The following is a 22,673-nucleotide window of genomic DNA, read 5'->3' as shown; positions in this document are numbered from 1 at the left end:
GAAACGGTCCCCCAATTTCCTTAGAGATTTGTGGCCAGTGTTAGTTAGCAGGTGTGTAAGGACCCGGAGAGATCTTTATTCCGTCGATGTAAGTCCTCCTGATGACACATGATGTTAGTGTGGGTGCATCACGGCGATACATCCGTTCTGCAGCTGTTGGTAAAACTGCCTTCACCAGCAAAGGGGAGAATCAAAGATGATCTCTGCCTCAGGAGCCCACATTTCAGCTCAATTTTTTCATCCATTTTTCTCAGACTATGGATTCTACGCCCTGGCCACCTTGGTTATTCCCCAGGCCCACGGGTACGATGTAATTGCCTGCCTTGTTGCTTTTAAAAACCTGTCTATTAAGAGTCCATCAGGATGACCACCCAGTGTTATACCTAAGTGAACTTTCTTATTTTTTCTAGTACAAGAACTTTTCAATTTTACCTGTCGCCATCCTTACGATTAGCATGTATAGGGTATATATCATACATAGTATATATAATACACACACACACACACACACACACACACACACACAATCTTACTGTGAATTAGAAGCCTAAAAGCTAAAAGTAAGTTGCAGCCATTTATAAATGTCTAGTTCTTTGCTCAGAGCTCTTATTCTTCCATGAATTCACTGAACTCCAGAAATGACTGTATGTCAGACGTGGAGGGAATATGCCAAGGGTACCAGATCCCTGTCCTCAGGAACCCTCTGGTAGAGTTGGCAAAACAAGCGTGTCTTTGGCATGAGTGTTAGAGCAGGTCGCACAACGCCTGCACACGTGAGCAGCGGGGACCCTGGCCGGAGGCGGGGTGTGCAGGCAGCGGGGACCCTGGCTGGACGTGGGGTGTGCAGGCAGCGGGGACCCTGGCCGGAGGCGGGGTGTGCAGGCAGCGGGGACCCTGGCTGGACGTGGGGTGTGCAGGAAGCGGGGACCCTGGCCGGAGGCGGGGTGTGCAGGCAGCGGGGACCCTGGCTGGACGTGGGGTGTGCAGGCAGCGGGGACCCTGGGTTGCAGGCAGTGATGGGATGTGTTTTATCTGCCAGTGTTGGTCACAGGTGGAGAGAATAGGTCCATCATTGCCAAATTATTAGTCAGGCTTCCTAGGGAGGGGAACGTGCAGTGTTCACAGTAAGAATCTGGCCTGGGTCCTTGGGAGAGGCCTGCAGCTGCCTCTGCTCCCTCGGGTCTGGCTCTTAAGCTCAGTTGCCGAAGAAGGCAGTTCTAAGAAACGTTCCATGGAGCCACTGCAAACTCCCAGTGATTTCTCGCGTGACATCCTGGGGCCTTTCACCTGCGTACTTAGTGCCCTTCTCTTCCACATGACGTCCGCTCCTGGGCGGAACGTGGACCGCTCGGTGCCCTTGGTCTCACCTCCCGAGAAACAGAGCCCGAAGAGGATGTACAGTCCTCAGGAGGCCAGAGTCACAGGTGAAGGGAAGGGAGGCCGGCAGCGGAAAGCAGGAATCGGCTGGCGAGCGGTCCGTGTGCCTGAGCTGCCCAGGGCTTCTCATCAAACGCTGTCGGTTGTTCACCAGGTGTGACCTGCCTTCAGAGCCTCGTGCAGTCACTGCGTTTCCAGATGGTTCATCCAGTGAGCAAGGGCGAGTCCTCTGTTAGCTTGCTTCCTTCTGCCACCTGACTTGCACTGGACAAGGTATGCCCGGGGGAGGAGTTACCCTACGTTCCCGTGGAGCTTCCGTCGGCCTGGGAGCAGCTGTGGGCCCATGACGGTCAGCTCTTGTCACTATGATTACGACCAAGGCCACGTTGAAGTCCAGGCCTGGGCACGGGTGGCGGAGGGGTGGGTGTGTCGGGGCAAGGGCCCCTGTGCGGTGCCTGTGGCTTGAGGCCCCTGGAACATTAGGGGCTGGGAATGCTCCAAAGGGGAGGCGGGGGCGGGGCCAGGCGGGTAGAGCCCAACCGGACCAGGGCTGGCCGGGAAGCTGTCAGTAAAGCTGCCTGTTTTCTTACGACCGTGCTTTACAGTTGACATCAAGGCAGACGTTCTGGATTGAGCAAGTAAACATCAGCTAATGTTCTCCAGTATCAAGAATTCTACAAGAACTTTAACTGTTGGTGAGTAGTTTTCTAAGAGACAGAGTAGGTTGGCTAGTTCACATATGCACACAACAGAATGCCCAGCTTGCCCGGCCTTTCTTCTGACTTGATCTACTGACTCTGCCGTTGTCTGACTCCACCCTCTGTAACCCATTTCTGGGTGGCATCTGCAAGTGTGAAGTTTGCACTTTGGTGTGTGAGGAGAAGCGATGCAGAAAGCAACACACTAACTAAAGTGCATCTGAGGACTCAGCAGCTATAAAAAGGAAGAAAACGTCTCCTTAAGTGACACCCATGCCTGTCAGAACCGCACGCTGCAACCTCTGATCACAGACTCCAGCTCCTTTTCGGTAAAGCTCCTTTCTGCTAGGCTTTATTTTGTCATGACTTTCAATTCACCTACAAGCTTTGTCGAGTCTTTTTAATGTGGTAGACACGATAGAAGTTTCTTCTTTAGCTTTCCACAACCAACAGTATTATGGGAAAAAATTCCCTTTTCTCAACTTGCAAGTGTTTGCCATCTAAAATAGCAGAACTCTGTGGATTAAATATGACTCCCAAGTAATGGGTTTTGCTCCTGCAGGTAAATGGGTAAAATATAGGAAGATGGCTGGAATACATCCTGCAGGAACTCAAATGACTGACGAAATGTGTGTGTGTGTGTGTGTGTGTGTGTGTGAATCCTGAAGGACTGTGATCAATCCACAAAAAGCATAGGGGTGTTGGTTGTTCATGCATTGTTTTTAGAATTAATATGTTTTTAGTATTAAGCAGTGTAGTAGATATTGTTGGTTATCTGACTCAGAAGCCATTCACAATCTTCTTTTCTTGGTTCTCCCACTACAAACACTAGAAAAGGCAGAGACTAGCGCCCCCACTCTCCAGCCAGCCACCCCTCAGAATCATCATGGGGCTGAGTTCAGGAGGAGAAGTGAGCATTATTAGTCCACTAAAGGGTTTCTGGGAAATCTTCTCTTATCTTGATGAAAGAGGAGAGATGTAGCTGGCGCTACTTATCCTTCTTCCCTTTCTTTCCTGTTCTGAACACTGAAGTGATGTTTGGAACTGTTGCAGCCCTTATGTGTGTAGACAGAGGATGGGTTCTGGGTGGATGGTGGCTTCCAGCAGATGCCACCATCCACAATGCTTTTCATTTGGGGAAAAACCCAACTCTTTACTCATCAGTATTTAGGGTCTCTCTAGTTTGTCACTGAAAGCATTCTCAATTGATACAGACCTTTGGGGAAAAGAGTCTATTCTCTTTCACATAATAAAATATGAATTATGTATTTTGAAAATCTCATATATGCAACCATTCTTATTTAAGATCACAGTAATTTTCATTGAACCACTAAGAACAGAAGCATTGGGACTTCCCTGGTGGTCCAGTGGTAAAGAATCAGCTTGCAATGCAGGGGACATGGTCGGGGAACTAAGATCCCAAGTGCCTTAGGGCAACTAAGCCCGCGTGCATGCGCCACAATTACTGAGCTCATTCGCCTCAACTAGAGCCCGCGTACCACAAACTACAGAGCCCACGCACCCTGGAGCCTGTGCGCCACAACTAGAGAGAGAAAACCCGCATGCCACAACTAGAGAGATGCCCGCGCAGCACAATGAAGATCCCGCGCGCCACCACAAGTATCCTGCATGCCGCAACTAAGACCCCACGCAGCCAAAAATAAATAAAATAAATAAATAAGCAATAAATAAATCTTTTAAAAAAGAATAGAGGCATATTACATATACATATATATTTATATCTGTCTGCGTGCGCACACACACACACACGTGATACATTTCAAGCAGCATACTCCATTCCAATAAAGGAAATGCAGGCATAGGATATATATGGAAGAATTTAGACTAGAAGAGATCCCTTTGTGTTAGTAGGTAACCTTAGTAGAAACGTTGCATGAGATTCTCTCTGCTTATCATTCCGGATTGATTTTAGTGCTGGAGCGGTAAACAGTGGCTGGAAAGGTTAGATTCATGAAATGCTGGCTGAAAGAGAGCTTTGTCTTCTATCGTCTTCCCTCTGTCTCTTTGAAAGATGAGGGAACCGAGGGGTAGATCTGTAGCTGCCGGAAATATAGCTGCTTAATGGTCTAGTCACGACTAGACACTTAACTCGTCTTGTCCCGTTTTCTCAGCATTGTTATCCAAACAGCCATCTTTCAGAAGATGGAGAATCTCAAACGACAACTGGACAAAGCAAAAGTGTGCCACATCACATACAATAAGCAAATCGATGCGGCCATTCATTGGTGGTTTATGGATTAAATCATTTAATGTAGAGTGCAGCTGGAGAGAAGAAAACGCGCAAATGTTTCAGCATCATTTAAGGGCCAGGATGTCTAAAGCACTTTTTCATTTAACCCTCACGGTGGCTGGAGCTAACAGCGCCTGCTGACGAAGTGGACCACGAAGCCCAGTCCCAGAGCTGGTGAGTACAGACCAAGGCTCCACACCGAGTCCCTAACACTGCAGCCATGCTTTCCCCATGGCAGCCATACCTCTGCAAAAGCATCAGCTTCAATTCCCTTTGATCAAACGGGAGCGTGTTCGGAGCTATACTTCCATCTTCCTTCACTTGATTCTTGCCCTTTATCCCTCGCCCTTTCTGTGGTATTTGAAGGCTCCCAGCCCTGCCCCGCCCACCGAGACACTGAGACACACAGACCCTTCCCACTCCAAAGACAGTCCCTGTTCAGGTGGCTTCAGCTCAGCAATTATGATGACTTTCTTGTGATATTATTACAAATGAGTTATTTTGAAAGGGTCTAGGGATTCAGATAATATTGTAGGCTGCTTTGCACATGGACAACCTAATAATACAAATATTAGGTTGTTTTCTCTTATATGCAGGTGCATTTCATGGTTATTCCGAAAAAGTTAAATGTGAAAGAGTAAAAGTATGATTTTCAGATTAAACCATGAGATTTAGATTAAGTGAAAAAAATTCAATGGATTTATTTTGAAGATGAATAGGTGCTATATTCATTTTCTATTACTGAAATCATAAATTACCACAAACAGTGCTTTAAAAGAAACACTAATCCGTGATCCTGCAGTTCTGTAGGTCGGCAGCCTCAGTGGGCCTCTCTGGGATGAGACCAGGGTGAGGGCAGGATGGTCTCTGCCCGGGGCGGCAGTGTCCCCTCGTTGCGGGCAGCTTCTCCTGGCCTCCTGCCCTCTTGGGGTCCTGGTCCCTTCCCATCCTCAGAGCCAGCAGTGTCAGCCCTCCCCCTCCCCATGCTGCCGTCTCCCTACTCCTCTCATTTTCCTACCTCTTCCACTTCTAAAGACTCTAGTGATTACACTGGACCCTCCCGGATAATCCAGGCTGATATCTCCGGGGCACATCTGGGTGGGGCAAGAGTGCCCACCCAAGACTGCGTCTGCCGATCTGGTGGTGTCATCATTTGGAATCGCCGAAAAGGACAAGAGGTTTCAGACTGACAAAAACCCCCACAAAACCCAAGGCAAAAAAACAACGCAATTATATTTGCTGCCTGAAAACTTTTTTCTAGATCGTTGAATATAAAGGTTAAAAATATTCTGACAAAACTATTTTGATTTTATTTTACCATTATCCAAGGTGGCACCAAACTAAACAATGGAAGATGACGCTTCAGAGAGACTCGCCTTAGAGCCGTGCTTGCGCAGAAGCCCGCTCACTTTACTTATCCTACTCCCTTGCCCCGTGGAAGGAGAGAGGTGGCAGGAGCCATGGGTTAGGGGGCTGGGTCCCAGCTAAAGCCTAAACCAGCTCCCGTACTTGAATAGATTTGTGAAGGTTAAGATTCATGGGTTGTAACAAACAGTACTTGCTTCAAGTTAATACTCTAAATTTGGGGGATCTCCAGAGGAACCAGAGGGAGAAGCGATGTAAACATATCTAGATAGATACATATATAGATAGATATACAGACATAGGTAGATGGATGATATATATAGATACAGATAATAGATATTTTAGTGCTCACATGCTAAATATCTATTTTCAATTATTTAACTAATGTAGATGTCACAATGTTTGTGAATGGAAACTTAGGTGTCAATACTGTTGAGCTGATACATTGGACTAAAACTCTCAGGACAGAGTGATTTTCTTTAAACACTGCACAGTAGTGTTTATGATGGGTGTGCAGTGGTCCATTCGCAGCTGATGCAAGGTTATGCATGTACTGCAGAAATTCACCGAGGCCGAGGAACCGGCCAGGAGCTCCCTGAATCACTACTTACGTTGTGCTTCGTGAGGCTGGAAATATTGGCCGCTACGGCGTGCAGCCACTCGCCACAGTCCTCAGCAGAGAGGCACTGGATGATCCCGCTGCAGACCCCGTCCACGGCGATGACTTGAAAAGCGTTCTGCCTGCGGAGGTGTCAGAACAAATTAGATCAGACCATCGTCTCATTTGTCTGTTTGCGACTTGAAACAGTTATGTGTTCAAAAGCTCTTCTTTCAAACAACATAAATGCAGCTTCAAATTCATATTTGCTTACTTCCCTTTTAAAAAAATCTGTTTTTAAATGGAACGCTACAGAGGAACCCAGACAACACACAACTTTGAATGACCACAAGGCATCTTGAGATTCAGGTACACTTGGAGAATCTTTGAGATGCACGTCTAAGACCTGTGAGTGGGATTCTCTCTCCAGCGTCCCACAAACTTACACATCGATGTTTATCCATTATTTTGGCCGCCAGCAGCTCCTCTTGACATTTTTCAATGCATTCCCGATGTACAGTGGAAAGATCACCCAGAAACCGCACGCACAGATACCGAGCACCATGTACAGTCTTTTGCTGTCACGAGCTGAAGCGCTTTGTCAGCTGTTAAGCCAGTTGTTCCTCATCTTCTCTAAGTCGGTTTCGGACGAGAGGTTCGTAGTTCTTCTCCACGTCTAAATACTCACGCTTGAAATTTATGTGGATGTTCGCATTTCAATAACAACTAGACTCTCCTTAAAACGCCACGGCCACCCTAAATATCTCTATGGTCTTCTACTGAGTTTCTGTTGTCGTTAGAGAACATTCAGTGATGCCGTCCTAAATGGTCTACAAAAGTGCTGTTGAGTTTAAAGCAGCTTCCTACAGCTTTCATTATTTACTTTTACCTTCCTGTTTCAAGTTCTTGCATGTTTCAAAACAAGCTTAATGGAGAGGAATGGATAAAAATCCCCAAATGAATGGAAAGTAGCCAAATGCCTCTGTGGTGCAACACAATAAAGTGCACTCTGCTGTGCACTTTAGAAAATGCACAAACTATCTTTCAATCCCAGCCATTTCTGAAGCAATAGAAAAATTGTGTAGTTCAGTATTCAAAATGCTAGGTAAATAGTGTACATTTATATATTTTTCTCCAACTAAATTGCTTTTTTGTCTCTTCTGAATTTTGTAAGTAGGAGTTTGTGGATATTATACATGATTTCATGTCTGCAAAGACCCCAAGCGGCCTTTCTCTGGCCCAGCTTCATCAGGAGCCTGTGTCACTCTCCTGTCCCGTAAGACTGGTCTGGATTTCAGAACCGGATACGTGGCAGAGACTTTCAAGCCTACGGCTCTCTGCATCCACGTTATTCATGTTTTCAGAGAAATTGTTCCGATAGCCTTGACCAGCACTTTCAAATGATTACAGGGAAGTGTTCAAATATTCTTTTTTGTTTGCTCTTAAAAATACATGAAAAGCCTGAGAGGGGACAACGATTGTCTGTCTCTTTGAACTAATGTTTTTTGAATTTGTGACAAGAAAATATATGCACAGCACAAAAAGAACACTGCAACTTCACGTGACTTTCTTAACTTTAATTTTGATATTCAAGAGCGAGGAAGACATTTGAAATATGCAGAGAGAAGCTCAACTACCCATGGAAGATGAGAACTAATTTGAGTTAGTGACATACATTTCTCTCCGCTCCCTGATCATCATAACCATGGCTTCCTGCACCGCAAATTAAAGCACGTCTTGAACACATTTGCACTCTCTGCTTTAAATGAATCGTGGCAGCTGGATATTTTTAGCTGACTAGAGTTAATGCCCTTAGAGGAAATCTGCAGTCTATGTAACCACACGTGCTACACAGTCTCCACATGGAATAATTCTAAAGGACTAACCTTATATAAACCTGGGCTTATACACTAATACGTATCAAGTTTTACATTGTTTCCACTTTTCAGGTTGATTTGTTGGAAACCCTTTCATGAATATAAGTGAAGTATTTGAACAGTTTATTTGCTTACATACAACCTCTTACAAAATAAATTGGTCATAAAGATTATAGCCTGCCTCCTATTTCTGCCTCTGCTATTGAATAAATCAGAATATTGGCAAATTAGATCCCTGACCCTTCCACCAAGTGAGGACAGAGTGAGAAGACACCAGATATGAACCAAAAAGGGGTGGGGGGGGCCTCATCAAAGGACTAGAACATGATCTAGGTGCCTTAATCTAGGACTTCCGCACCCAGAACTGTGAGAGACAAATTTCTGTTGTTTGTTGCTGTTATTATCTGCTGGATTTTGTTATAGCAGCCTGGAAGGACGAAGACATATGGTGTAACGTTTAGGCAATAACTAAAACAAAACAAAAGAATGCATATATAACAATATAATAGAGGGAATATTAAAAAATAAAAATGTTTAATTATTTCAGAAAGTAAGAAAAAAGTTAAAGAAAATAGAATACAGAAACTAGTGTCTTGAGACAAAGGACTTTTTTCTTGAATATATATAAAACTCTCAAATCTCAACAGTAAAAAAATAAATAAAAATATATAAGCAAAGCCGATTACAAAATGGTCAAAAGACAAAGAGACATTTCACCAAAGAGGATTTCATGTGATAAATAAGCACATGAAAAGATGCTGAACATCACCAGGATATGCAAATTCAGGTCACAGTGATATATCATACCTATATCTTACACCTGTAAGAACGGTAAAGTAAAAGACAGCAACAACTCCCAATTCTGGCAAAGATGTAGAGAAACTGGATGGCTCATATCCTGCTGGTGGAAATGTAAAACTGTACAGCCACCTACAAAACAATGCGTCTGTTTCTCAATAAACTAAACATGCTGTTACCACACAACCAAGTACTCGAGTTCTTGAACATTTACCTGAAGAAATGGAAAGGCACACTCCCACAATAATCTATACAAAACGTTCATTGCATCTTTATTTAGAATTAACTGGAACAACCCAGGTGTCCTTTAAGGGATGAATTTTTAAAATGTGATGCATCCATACTATCAGAAATACTATCGGAAATAAAAAGGGACAAACAACTGAAAAACGCAACCACTAGGAAGAATTACCGAAGAATTATGCCGAGTGAGAAAATTCAATCCAGTACAGTTACATAATGTAGGATTCCATTTACATAATGTTCTTAAAATGACAAGATAATGAGAGGTGGAGAACAGAGTAGTGAGTTGTCATGTGATGGGGAAGAAGGATGCTGGCATGGTTATAGACAGGCAACAGGAGGGCTCTTGTGGTGATGGAACTCTTCCACCTTGTGCCTGGGTTGGTGGATATGAGAACATGAGCATGTGATGTAATTCTATAGAACTACACATACAGACACACAGACACACACATACACACGCTCTTACACACTCAGGCATGTGAAATCCGCATGAATGAGTGCTGGATTTTGTCAGTGTCAGTTTCCTAAATGGGGTGTGGGGTGTTGTACTATAGTTTTGCAAGATGCTACCATTTGGGAAAATGGGCAAAAAAAATGTAATCTCTCTCTATTATTTCTACAACTGCATATGAATATAAGTATCTCAAAACAAAAATTTTAATTATAAAGAACTAGAGTGTTGAATAGAAAGCAGATACTAAGATGGCAGATATAATCTCTAATATACCAGTGATTATGTTAAAAGCAACTAGACTAGGGCTTCCCTGGTGGCGCAGTGGTTGAGAGTCCGCCTGCCGATGCAGGGGACACGGGTTCGTGCCCCGGTCCGGGAAGATCCCACATGCCGCGGAGCGGCTGGGCCCGTGAGCCATGGCTGCTGAGCCTGCGCGTCCGCAGCCTGTGCTCCGAAACGGGAGAGGCCACAACAGTGAGAGGCCCGCGTACCGAAAAAAAAAAAAGAAGCAACTAGACTAAATAATCCAATTAAAAGACTAAGATCATTACTTTGAATTTAAAAAAAAGAAAAAAGTATATGCGACACAGAAGAGATACATATTACAGCACAGGGCTAAAAAGAGTTGAAAGAAATGGATAAAAGAATATACAGTGTAGATACCTGATGTAATTCTTGAAGGTAAGGAAAAATTCCAGAGATACAGGACATTTCATAGTGATAAAAGGGTCATCATCAGGAAATTGTAAAAAATCTAAATCTGTTTGTATCCGATAATATAGAATTAAATATATAAAGCAAGTAATGACACACTTAAAGGAGAAATACACAAAGCCACCATCATACTGGGAGACGAATGCATTTCCCTCAGTATCTGAGACGATAAACAGACAAAAACACCATTAATGACACAGAGGGTCAGAATCCCTAATGAACAAATACAACCTAGTTGAAACACGTAGACACTGAACTAAGGAAGATGACACTCCACATTCTTTTTTTGTTTTGCGGTACGCGGGCCTCTCACTGCCGTGGCCTCTCCCGTTGCGGAGCACAGGCTCCGGACGCGCAGGCTCAGCGGCCATGGCTCACGGGCCCAGCCGCTCCGCGGCATGTGGGATCTTCCCGGACCGGGGCACGAACCCGCGTCCCCTGCATCGGCAGGCGGACTCTCAACCACTGCGCCACCAGGGAAGCCCGACACTGCACATTCTTTGAAGTGCATATGGGACACCCGTCAAAATTATTTATATGCTAGGTGAAATCAAGTCTCAACAGATATCAAAGGGCTGAAAGCATTCAGCATGAAATCATACGAGAAAGCAATAACAAAAGAGAATTTTAAAAATCTCAAACTATTTTGAAATTTTGCAATACACTTGTAAATAGCCCGTGGGTCAAAGAATTAATTGTAACAAAAATTAGGGAACACTATTAAATACATAATAAAAATATCTGACTATCAGTACCGGTGAGCCTCCAATCTCGGGCAAGGGAGAGCAGCCCGCCCCTCCCAAGGGCTCCTGATACAACTAAAGGACCTTGAACGTGACCCGAGGGCCAGCACAGGCAGCTCCTGAAAGGTGGAAGGGTAGGGCGACTGCCGGGGCCGTGCGGCTGAGAGGTGACTGGGGGTCAGTCTCCTGAACTTCCCTGTCGCCTCCCGTGTATCCTAGGCAGGGTCCTCCAGGGTCTCCATCCAGGATGACCAAGAGCAAGACAAGAAAGTGCTTCCAGGAGCGTCTGTCCTCGTAGTGCGAAGGCTAGCAAAGCAGCGGGCTAGAAGCATTCCACCTTTTTGGCGGCCTGCCCTAATCTGGCCCAACGTCAGTGGCACCGCCACCCTTCCCCCCAGGGTTCCAGCAGGCAGAGCAGCAGCTGGTCTTGCCCCTGTCCTCCCGTCCCCGCCTGCTGGTGTTCAAGGCGTCGAGCGGCAAGCTGCCCTGCCCATCCCCACCCGCGTGAACCAAGCAGCGCTCCGAGCCCCCGCCCCGTCCCGGTAGCGTGAGGTCCAGCGGAGAGCTGAGGCTCCCTACCCGCCTGCAGCCGTTAGACTGAGTGAGGCGGCCCGAGATGGAGCTGCTCAGCCCTCTGCCCCCTTCCCATGCTGACCGCTCTGGCCCAGCAGGACCTCAGGCTCCAACCCACCCGTCATCCCCAAGGTGGGGTGAGGTGGGGGGGTGAGGTGGGGGGGTGGGGGGAGGTGGTGGGGGGAGGTGGGGGGGGAGGTGGTGGGGAGAGGTGGGGGGGAGGTGGGGGGGGAGGTGGGGGGGGTGAGGTGGTGGGAGCCGGCCGACTGCCCTCAGCCCCCGCTCCCTCCGCTGCCCTCCGTCAGCCGAGCTCCGTGGAGAGCGGAGCATTCACCGCTGCCCGGCAGCGATAAGGCGGTGCCGCTGCCCCTGCCGCCCACCCTCCCTGGTGGCAGCAGAGCCGAGCCAGCCACTGAGCTGACCCCCGACTCAGAGTCAACGGGGTGATGGAGCTGGTACCTGACCGTCACCTGGGCTCGGTCAGCAGGGCTGAGAACTGAGCCGAACCTAAGCCTCGAGCACCTGCAGTGAGGTGCGTTTTACTACATTGCGCTATTCTTCTGCGGGTCTTCCTACTTCTAGAAACCTGAAGGTAAGACCCGTAAGGCATGTCATGTCACTCCAGGTCTCAATTGCAATCAACAGACGAGCGGAGGCCGCTGACATGAACTCACCGACTCAGGTCTGTCCCGGGCACGTACTGGGAGAACCGGGAATGCAGCAGAGGGATCAGCCTGAGGTCACACCACCGCTTTTCCCACCTCAGGCCCGGGGACGCGGGCCACGAAGAGCAGGACAGCGTGTCCTGAAAAGACAACAAACGTTCAGCAGTGCTGTTGTGTTTCTGTGTTTTCAGTGTTGATGTCACACCCTTGTCATCTGAGGGGTATTTACCCTTAGACAATCAGAAGACATTTATAGAAAACCAGAGGAAATCCCTGTTCGCTGGCAATAAAGGTATATTTGTTAATTTTGCTGTTAATGGAATTCTATAAGAAAGTGAGGAGGGAATCACTGAGATTAAGAATTGTAGTGAAAACAGGAAAAATGGGCAGAGGAGAAGGAAGAAGAAATAAAGTAGCAACGACTGAATTCATTCAAGAATGAGAAAGATGGGGCAGAACTGTAATTACAGTGAACTAGTAGGTGACAAAAATCCAGTAAGTTCAATTAGCAAATATTTTCTATCTGCTAAGCACTAAACGTTGTTACAAGGGCTTGCGATTCATCCCTTACTTAAAAGTATTTGTGAGAATGAATATTCCCATAAAACAGCCCTCCAACACTCAGGAAATCTTTGTCCATTGTTTCAATCTCATGTTTATGTCAATAAAATGTCTGTATTTTCTTATATTGTTTTAATGTTAAGACATACTACTGGTTTAAAATTACATATATTTTAAGTTTCATAAAAAGCTTAAGTTTTTTTCCTTACGTATACAAAAGACACATCTTTGAATACATTTGAGTTTTTCAGCAGATGTTGATCCATGTTTCTTTCATTGGATCAGCTTCCCTGTTAGGATTCTTCCTGGCCCCAGCACAGGAATGACGTTGACATGCAGTCGGCCTGGGCTGTACGAGCCAAGCCGCCACCTGATCAGAGGACTGCTGACACGGACGGGTGTCTCTCTAGGCTATAGATTCTATAATTTTTCAGTGATGGTGCTAGAAGGAGATTCTATTTTAGTCTAAATGTTGAACCTCTGTGAGTCTAGATATTATTAACTTTTCTTTCAGTTATTAACTTCTTCAAACTTGCTTATTTGGGGAGAGGGGAAAACTTCCATTATTTTCACTCGAGGTTGAGAGTTCTCTGGCATTAGGTTAATTGTCAACCATCGTGCCAATGAAAGTCTACGAAATCCTTCGAGCATTTTAGAGCACCCGGCAAGGAGTCCTGGCTGACAAGAGCGAGGGGCTCCACTGGTGACAGGTCTCCGGGACACACAGCCTTTGGTGCAAGACGGCTGCTTTCAGTGCTTCTTCTATGGTGACTGAAAGGCACAGGCCCAGGTTCCCATTAATCGTTTCCTCTCTCCTGGCCCTCACGTCAGACGTCACAGACGGGCAGCGTGTGAGGGCTGAGGCTCCGCATAAGAATTAGACCATCTGGGTTCAAAGTCCCGATTTCCCACCTGATGAGTGCTGGGGCAAGTTACGTAGCTCTTCTGTGCCACAGCGCACCCATCTCCAGAGACAAGGCTGTCACCAAAGGAAAACCTAAGTTTCTAGAAGCAGTAAATTATTGCTTCCTGTCTTTTCTGCATGAGGGCACTTGAAACCACAATCCTGTGTGACACCCTGGGGTAAATGGGTGCGGTTTCTGTGGCCAGACCTGACCTGACCAAGCAGCCCCGTCACTAAGCTCACAGCAGCGCGCGGCTGAAACCTGCTCCCGGGCGCCGTGCTCGAGGCCCACGCCTGGGAGGGTGCACAGTCAGGCGTCTACACGAGGCCCCCAGCCGGCCAGCAACAGGGCCAGGATTCACTCCGACCTACGTCTCTGTGACACCACAGCACAGCATTTAACTTCCATAGTCAGAGCTGAAACCATGGAAAGAATGACTCAGACGTCTGCCTTGATTATTTCACAGTTTTGCAACGTAACTTTAGGCAAGTTATTTATTTCCTGTCGTTCATGAAAAGCACAAAGAGATCCTCTCACTTCATTGTTCCCTGAACAGATAGAAAATGTAAAAGAACATAAAAGACACAGGTAATGGAATATGGAGAACGACAATCAGCAATAGGTGAGGATGAGAAGTTTTACGAATCACATTTCATAGCCTTCATGGACCAGCAGATGTAAAGCACATGTGGCCTTTGGCATGTCCTGACGCAGCACCCCGACTGGGTGTCTTTATGTGCTGAAGTTGTAAGCATGTCACTTTCTTCTACGTTTCTTTCTTATAAAAAATACGAGATAAGTCTCATTTCAGCTACTGAACTAATCAGGGTTAATGTATTTCATTTCACAGATCTGTTATTTACAGTGGAATAGCTGGTATCTTTTGGAAATTATTTATCCTTATTATTTATTTTAATTCCAATAGCAGAATATAAATTTGCTTTCTAGTCTTGTTGTGTAACAGCAGTCTCGGAGTTATTTTTAACTGTATAAAAAACGATCTAAAAACACAAGAATTTTTATGGCTTTAAGGCCCGTAACTACTTTTCAAGAGCTTTATTCTTCAGTGTCAAGAATGCTGTTTCCTATAATATTAATAGTGTGAACGGGAAAAGTAGCATTTACAGAGCCTTTACTTTAAAATAAACTCTCTTCTCAAAATGTAACACATTCAAGGTATACTGCCGTACGATAACCTCGAGAGCAATTATCAGGCCAAAATAGAACAGCATACAGGGCAGAGCGCTGATCCAACTTCCGTTAAGGATTTGCCTTAAAAGCATCATTAAAGGTTTATAGTTAAGAAAAACGTTCCTCAGAATCTGGTAGCTCGTGTCTGAATTTAAGTCTCCTGGTGAGCACAAGCAAATTCTTTCTTCACTTTGGCTAGCAAACCGGGAGAACCTTGGATATGCTAGAATTGGTGATCTCAGGCCCTTAGAAGGACTAGACTACGTTTTTATGTAAGAAAGTGGAGTGATGTTAATATGTACATTACAAGGTGTTATTTTCTCATATGTGTAAAATGCTGCCTTAAAATACACACAGAAAGTTTGAGGGAACTCACATGGCACCTGCTTACGCAAAATTTCCGTCAGAGAATAATTCAGGCATAGGAACTAAAAACAGAGTCCCTGGGCCTGGACAGAGGTGAGGACGCAGACACAGCAGAGGACCGGGTGCTTCTCTTACGGACCGCGTCTCTGCGATCTGCACACTCTCGGTGAAACGCGCCTCCCGGGGCCCAGGTGCCTCATTATTTAGTGATGGGTCACGAGGAGACACGCTCCGACTGCCCCTCGTGTCATGAACCCCTGAGTAGACACGTCCTCCACCCCTCAACCGGATGCCGACCCTGCGTGACCCACTCGGGTCTGATTCCCAGGCGGGCTCACGTTTGGTCTGAAGTCCCCCATTTTTGTTGATTTCTGTAAGTCAGATGTTCAAAGCCTCTAGCAGCCCTTTTCTCTGACATTAGAAGGCTAACGTCCATTGCAATTTTCCTGCTTACATTACAGTTACTTTTACAGATCTGGATTTTAAACTTTGGGGCCAGGAGCCATAATGGACTTCCTCCCACGGCACCTTGAAGAGGGTTTTCTCAGAGCAGGTTCTCAGCACATATCCAATTAACGTAAATGCAATTACTGTCTTTATTTTTATTACACTTTGATTTATATATGTCTTGATTCTTGTTGTCTAAAACATCATAAGTGCCATTAATTTCCTTACACTTAAAGATCTTTAGCAATGTCAAATAATGTTCAATCCTAATGCTAAAAATGGAAATAAAATATGCCTCCTGAAAACGGAACGATACAACTCAGTAAGAACAATTTATGATGATAGGTTTTTTGAAAAGCTTACAGCTGGATTTGTTTGGAACAGCCAGGTTACAGAACTGCTGAGCAGTTTCCTTACTCTCATTATGCCTTTGTAAAGGAAGACATTATAGCGAGCAACCACATAGAGGCACAGGTCATGTAACCAAGTCTGTAGATGCTGTTGTGTACATCAGTGGAATGAGTTCAAAACGGACCAGAATGGCTCCTACCCACAGACCTTCCTGTCCACTTATTATTACATAGGAGTCCAAGGGTACAGGGGCAAGAACTAGAATAAAAATATTCCTAGGCACCTTGGTCCCCACTCCACAGTAAATGGCAGAGCTGAGATGGGGACTCTTGTGTGAGTGACCTGGGTGGGGAAAGCTCTCAGGAGAAAGTGGATGAGGAGGGAACACCTGGCTATATGTGGGCTCCTGAGGGCGGGTGGCCACCGTGTCACCTGCCAAGGCCGGGGAGGCTGCCTCTGTGCCCCATCTCTGCGTCCTCGGCTGCAGCCATACCGATTCCAGGCAGAGACTCCTGTAAGAGGGGCAGTGACCCTCACAGCAGCGGGGCTCAGGGCACCGCCCAGCACAAAGGACTGGAAAGACATCAAAGGCCTCAAGAGCGTCTCCACTGGAAGGGACGGAGGTGAGCAGAGCAATTACTGAAGCAAGAGGCAAAGACTGGGTGGGAGGTTGTAAGAGCCTTGAGGAGGGAGCTGATGGGAGCACAGGACGTGTATTTTCGTTCTCTCAACAGGAAATTAAGGCACTCAGATCTTGCCATCTTCTGAAGATCCCGCATTTTAAGTATTAACTATCGTGTGACAGTTATTTCTCTGGTAACAAAAGTAAAAGAGAAGGGCAGTGAAGTACACCCAGATGGGGCTGGTTTATACTTGTAGAGATAACCTTTGATGTTGCCAAGGGTTCCTCTTTCAGAGCAAAAACACAAACAGATGAAAAGGACGTGGAGGCCCGTGGGACTCAGCTGAGATTATGCTGTGCAGCGCTGCACGGTGAGGGCCACGGAGATCTGCAGATGTCCACAGGAGGACTCTGGAGTAAAATGCCACAGTGAGCTCAAGAATCTCCAATGGACAGTGAACCACCCAAGTCAGAGGAAGCTCCACGGCACATACAGCCTAATGCATGGAACAGAAAGATAAAATTCTACATAAAGTGAGCTCCGCTTCTCTTCATGTTTGTGAGCACAGGGGAAATTGTTAGTGTCACATTTAACCAGAGGGAATCGTTTTGTCTTTAGAAAGTGTACATGTTTTGAAGGGTGAAATACAAGGAGTTTCCAAATATTTATAAAAGAAAAAAAAACCTGTTTACTCCAAAGTACAGGTGGAAAATAATAATGGACACTTTCTAAAACAAACATGCCAAATGTATCAATTATGAAATACATGTGTAGTTTAATACTCCTCACACTTTATACAGTGTGTAGGTTAGATTTTCTCCCTTTACACTGATTCCCTGGTGTGCATGAAGATTGCTAAGCAATCCTAATGTATGGCAAATTATATAGCTACTTCTAGCTAAATAATTTCAAAAGAAAAATGATAAAAATTATGTCAAATTATTGAGAACATGAAATTACATATAACATGCAACGTTATAAAATGACTGTATGATTTTACACGTGACCTCTCCAAGTCGTCTCTAGAGCTTACAAAGGGCTTAACACAGACCTGAGAGGGGAAAAAATAGCAGACCTACCTATTTTTCTACTCCCTGAATTATCATAATTCTCAAAAAATAAAGCAGCCGAGGATTTCAACTACATCAGAGAAACCGGGTCCTAGACCAGCTTGTGCAAACTCTAACTACATGTATTTTTCTTGGGTGCCCTCCTCATTCATGGGGACTGTGCCCTGGGCCTCTTACTGTGTTGTTGGGATGATAGTTGAGGTGTAAGCCACTGTCGCAGAGGGGAGAGGAGGTGCCACTGCTCTGGTCACTCGGTGCACCTGCGGGAAGAGTCACAGCATCGTTGGTTAGAAGCCCACTTGTTCTACACGGACACCTTCTACACTGCGTACCTCAGTACACTCAGTGGTATCAGGTAAGCCAGGTAGTAAAATAAATCTGTATTTCACTTATATCAAAGCCAGAGTTTTGCAAGTAAACAAAAATTAAAATTAAAACCTAAAGTGGCCCCAAAAGAGACCTGCAAATATTTATCTTTTCTTTTCTTTTTATTTTTTTTAACAACTTTATTGGAGTATAATTGCTTTACAACGGTGTGTTAGTTTCTGCTTTATAACAAAGTGAATCAGCTATACGTATACATATAGCCCCATATCCCCTCCCTCTTGCGTCTCCCTCTCACCCTCCCTATCCCACCCCTCTAGGTGGTCACAAAGCACTGAGCTGATCTCCCTGTGCTATGCGACTGCTTCCCACTAGCTATCTATTTTACGTTTGGTAGTGTATCTATGTCCATGCCATTCTCTCACTTCGTCCCAGCTTACCCCTCCCCCCCCGTGTCCTCAAGTCCATTCTCTACGTCTAAATATTTATCTTTGATTTCATAAATATTAAGGTTTTATTAAGGGAAATATGCAACCATATAAAAAATACTATTTCATTTTATTATCCAAAGTGTCCTATTCTTATGAATCATACTTAGAATGGTGCAAGATTTTGTTTGGCTACAAAATTCTATTTAATATCATGTCTTATCTACTAGCAAATCCCATGTTTATTTACCATAACACTCTATGATGCAAAAAAAGTTTGTAAGTGCTCTGTCTTTACAACTGTTCTTGGTATATACTGTAATTGGAAGCACCCTCACTGACACTATTTAATTTTGTGAATTCGCAACTAAAACACTTCGTATTAGATCCTCATGAGAAACCTACCAATGTCTATTTTTAAAAGATGAGTGTTTAATATGTATAAAATAACTAATAAAAACCTGCTGTATAAAAAAAAATAAAGATGAGTAATACATGTCTTAAAGATTTGTGATTTTTCTAAGATTTTAAAATTTAGTAATTGTTTCAGTCAGGATTAAAATACATATTTCTTGATTTCTGATTCATTGCTTTTTCTGTAAACATTATATTTTTGGAGTTGTTAATGTAGATAAATATGATCTATTAATGTAATTGATTCCCAATTTTTATTTGACATACAACACTTAAATGCAAACATCATTACAGGTTATGCTCCTCATGTATTAACCGACGTGCTCAAAAAAACCCAAAAGATGACGCTGCTCTCCTCTTTTATGACCCTGAAATTCTATAGTTTTCCTGGTGCTAAGAAGGGAAACAGGCTTTTTTGCTATACTAGCCTAGATATAGTTTTCACACTCTTTAAATCTTAAGAAGTTCATACTTTGTATTTGCTATTTTTTCTTTTGATGTTTTCTCTGCATTTCTCTCTTATGAGACAATATTTTTAATGGACACACATATTACTTTAAAACTCATATGCATTTTGAACTGAATAAAATGAAAACATAGCATATCAAATTCTGTAATGCATCGACAGCAGTCCTTTGGAATTTAAAGACTTAACTATAGCACAAAAAGAAGGTAGATGTAAACTCAGTGATCTATGCTTGTGTCCTAAGATGTTAGAAGTGGAAGAGCAAACAAAGTAAACAGAAGACAGAAAATAATAAAAATAAAAGTGAAAAGCAATGAAACAGCACACTGAAAATAACACAGAACTAACCAAGACAAAAATGGGTTTTTGGAACGATTAATAAAACCCATAGCAAAAACGATCTAGTAAAAGAGAGAAAATATAAATTATAAGTATCAGGAGTGAAGGAGGAGGCATTACTGCAAATCAACAGATATTAAAAGGATAATGAAAAGATATGATGAATAACTTCATGCAAAGATTGACAACTTAGTTGAAATGAACAAAAATATTGAAAAAAATCTAACCCAAATTTACAAAAGAAGAAAAGAGAGTATCAAAAAAGTCCTATATCCATTTAAGAAATTAATTCATACAAAACAAAAATGATAATTCTAGGATCAGATTGCTTCTCTGGTGAATTTATTCCATCATTTAAGAAAGAGATATGATCTCTGTTAAACAATTTCTCTCTGGAAATAGGAGTTACAACTTCACAACTTATACAAAGACATAATAACCCTGGTACCAAAATCCCATTAAAACACTACAGGAAAAGAAAAGTACATCTGGAAATCTTTACTGCACAAAGATTTAAAAAAAAATAGCAATACATTAGCAAATTAAAACATGTAATATACATAAAAAATAGGCCATGACCATGATGTTTATCCTAGGAATGCAGCAAGCTTTATTTGGCATTCAAAATCAATTTTTAAAAAGTCACCCTATCAACAGAATAAAAAAAAAAGAAAAAATGTAATATCTCAATGGATGGAAAAATATTTGACACAACTCAACATTAACTTCTATTAAAAAAAAGAAAGGAAAAGAAAAATCCTCAGGAACCCAGTAATATAAAGGCACCTCTATTCTATTCTAATAAAGGGCATCTATGAACACCCACAGCTGATGCCACACTTAATGGTAAAAAACTGGAAGATTTCCCACTAAGATCCTGAGCAGGAGAAGGACGTCTGCACTCAGCACTTCACTCAGCATTTTACAAGAGGCCCGAGCTGTTGCAATAGATGACCTGCCCCTCCCCCGCAAAGAAAGGAATTAAAAGAAATACAGCTTGGAAAGAAACAAGCAAAACATTATTTGCAGATGACATAACTTTATATGTAGAAAAATTTAGAGAAAGTACAAAAATCTTACTGGTTAATAAGAAAATTAAACTATGCTGCAGAATGTTGATATATAAAAATGTGATGTGTTATTGTTTCTATGTGTTAGCAACAGATAATTAGAAAATTAAATCTTTAAAATATTATTTACAATAAAACAAAAACATAAAATGCTTAAAATAAATTTAATGTAAGATATGCAATATTTTCCCACTGGAAACATTAAAATATTGATGAGAAAAATTAAAATATAAATAAATGGAAAGATATGTTTGTGGAATGAAAGGTTTAAAATTGTTAAGGTGTTAATTATATTAATTGTCTATAAATTCAGCCACATTCCAAATCATAATAGTTTTTTAAATAGAAATTGATGTGCTATTTTAAAATGGATGCAGTAATGCCAAGAATCTAGAATAGCCAAATGATCTTGAAGTATCACAAAGTTGAAGAGCCTATCCTAGGTGACTTTCTAAAGTATTATAAAGCTGCAATAATCAACAGTGTGGTTTTGGTGAAAGAACAGACGCATACATTAGTGGAAATAAGATAGTGATTCCTTCATTCTTGATTCCTACCTCGGAACCAAAACGTTACTAATATAAGATAGATTATAAACTTAAACATAAAAATCAATGCTGTAAAGCTGCTTGCAAAAGTGTAGGCAGATATCCTTGCAACCTTGTGGTAGGCAAATATTTCTTAGAAAAGATGCAGAAAACCAAAAGCATATACAACGAAAACAACAACAAAATGGTAAATTAGATCTTATCAAAATCAAAAAGTTGTGCAAACTTGACACACGTTTAGGTAAAAAAGACAGTCGTGCACAGAATGTTTGTAACACATATAGCTAACAAAAAGCTTACTATAAACAGGCTTATCGACTCCTTCAGTGTGATAATATAAAGGCATACCAACAGAAAAATGGGGAAAAGACGTGAGCAGACACATTACAAAATAAGATATGCAAATGGATAATAAAATATGCAAATAGCACAGGAGCTAATCATCATTAGCCTTCAGGGAAATGCAAATTAAAACTACAATTCGGTACCACTACACACTCAAGAGAATAGCTAAAGAAATTTTTGACCATCAAATATTGGAATTAATGGAGAGCAGCCAGACCTCTCTCATCCGCCACTGGAGTGGACAGTGGGGGGTTGTAAACACACGCCCACTTTAGAAATGTATTTGGCAGTTTGTTAGCAAGTTGATTACACATCCGTCTTGTGACTCAGCAATTCCACTCCTAGGTACTTAGAGTAGTGACATAAAATACTATGACTTCCAGAAGCCTTGTACGAGAATGTTTATGGCCCCTTTATTTACAGTAGCCAAATACCGGAAACAGTTCTGCTGTCTACCAGCAGGAGAATGCATTACCAAACTCTACTACACTCATACGGTGGAATACTATACAGCAATGTAAATAAATAACCTCCTGAAATATGTTAACACGAGACGGTTCATAAGGAAAGAAGCAGACGTAAAAGAATAAATGCAGTTTGATTACATTAATACTTGATGACAAGAAATTAAGTCAGTAGCTGTTTCTGGGAATGTTATTTACTGGAAGAGGCACAGCAGAACCGTTCTGTGATCTAAAGGGATGTGGCTTAAGCAAATGTGAGCGTCTGTCAGAGCTGATCCCACTGAGCATTGAGGATCTCTGCATTTCAGTTCATGTAAACTATGCCTCAGTTAAAAATAATAATTCTTTGCTTTTAGCAAAAACTATAATATGCATTTCATTTCATAATATGAAAATAGATAC

The 22,673-nt window shown here is 43.1% G+C and overlaps 1 protein-coding gene across 2 annotated transcripts in view; it reads right to left on the bottom strand.

The window, feature by feature from the left end:
• Window positions 1–22,673, bottom strand: part of SNTG1 (syntrophin gamma 1) — a 199,812-nt gene that overhangs the window by 100,792 nt on the left and 76,347 nt on the right. For both annotated transcript variants that reach the window (XM_019925443.3, XM_033842929.2), the window contains exons 8-10: window positions 18,051–18,133; window positions 12,369–12,499; window positions 6,303–6,432 (exon numbers count right to left, since the gene is read on the bottom strand). In XM_019925443.3, coding sequence (XP_019781002.1) covers window positions 6,303–6,432; window positions 12,369–12,499; window positions 18,051–18,133 — 344 coding nt within the window. The remainder of the gene's footprint in view (window positions 1–6,302; window positions 6,433–12,368; window positions 12,500–18,050; window positions 18,134–22,673) is intronic.

Source organism: Tursiops truncatus, chromosome 17, assembly GCF_011762595.2.
Source record: "Tursiops truncatus isolate mTurTru1 chromosome 17, mTurTru1.mat.Y, whole genome shotgun sequence".
NCBI classification, from domain to species: domain Eukaryota; kingdom Metazoa; phylum Chordata; class Mammalia; order Artiodactyla; family Delphinidae; genus Tursiops; species Tursiops truncatus.
This window is presented reverse-complemented; position numbering and strand designations above follow the sequence as displayed.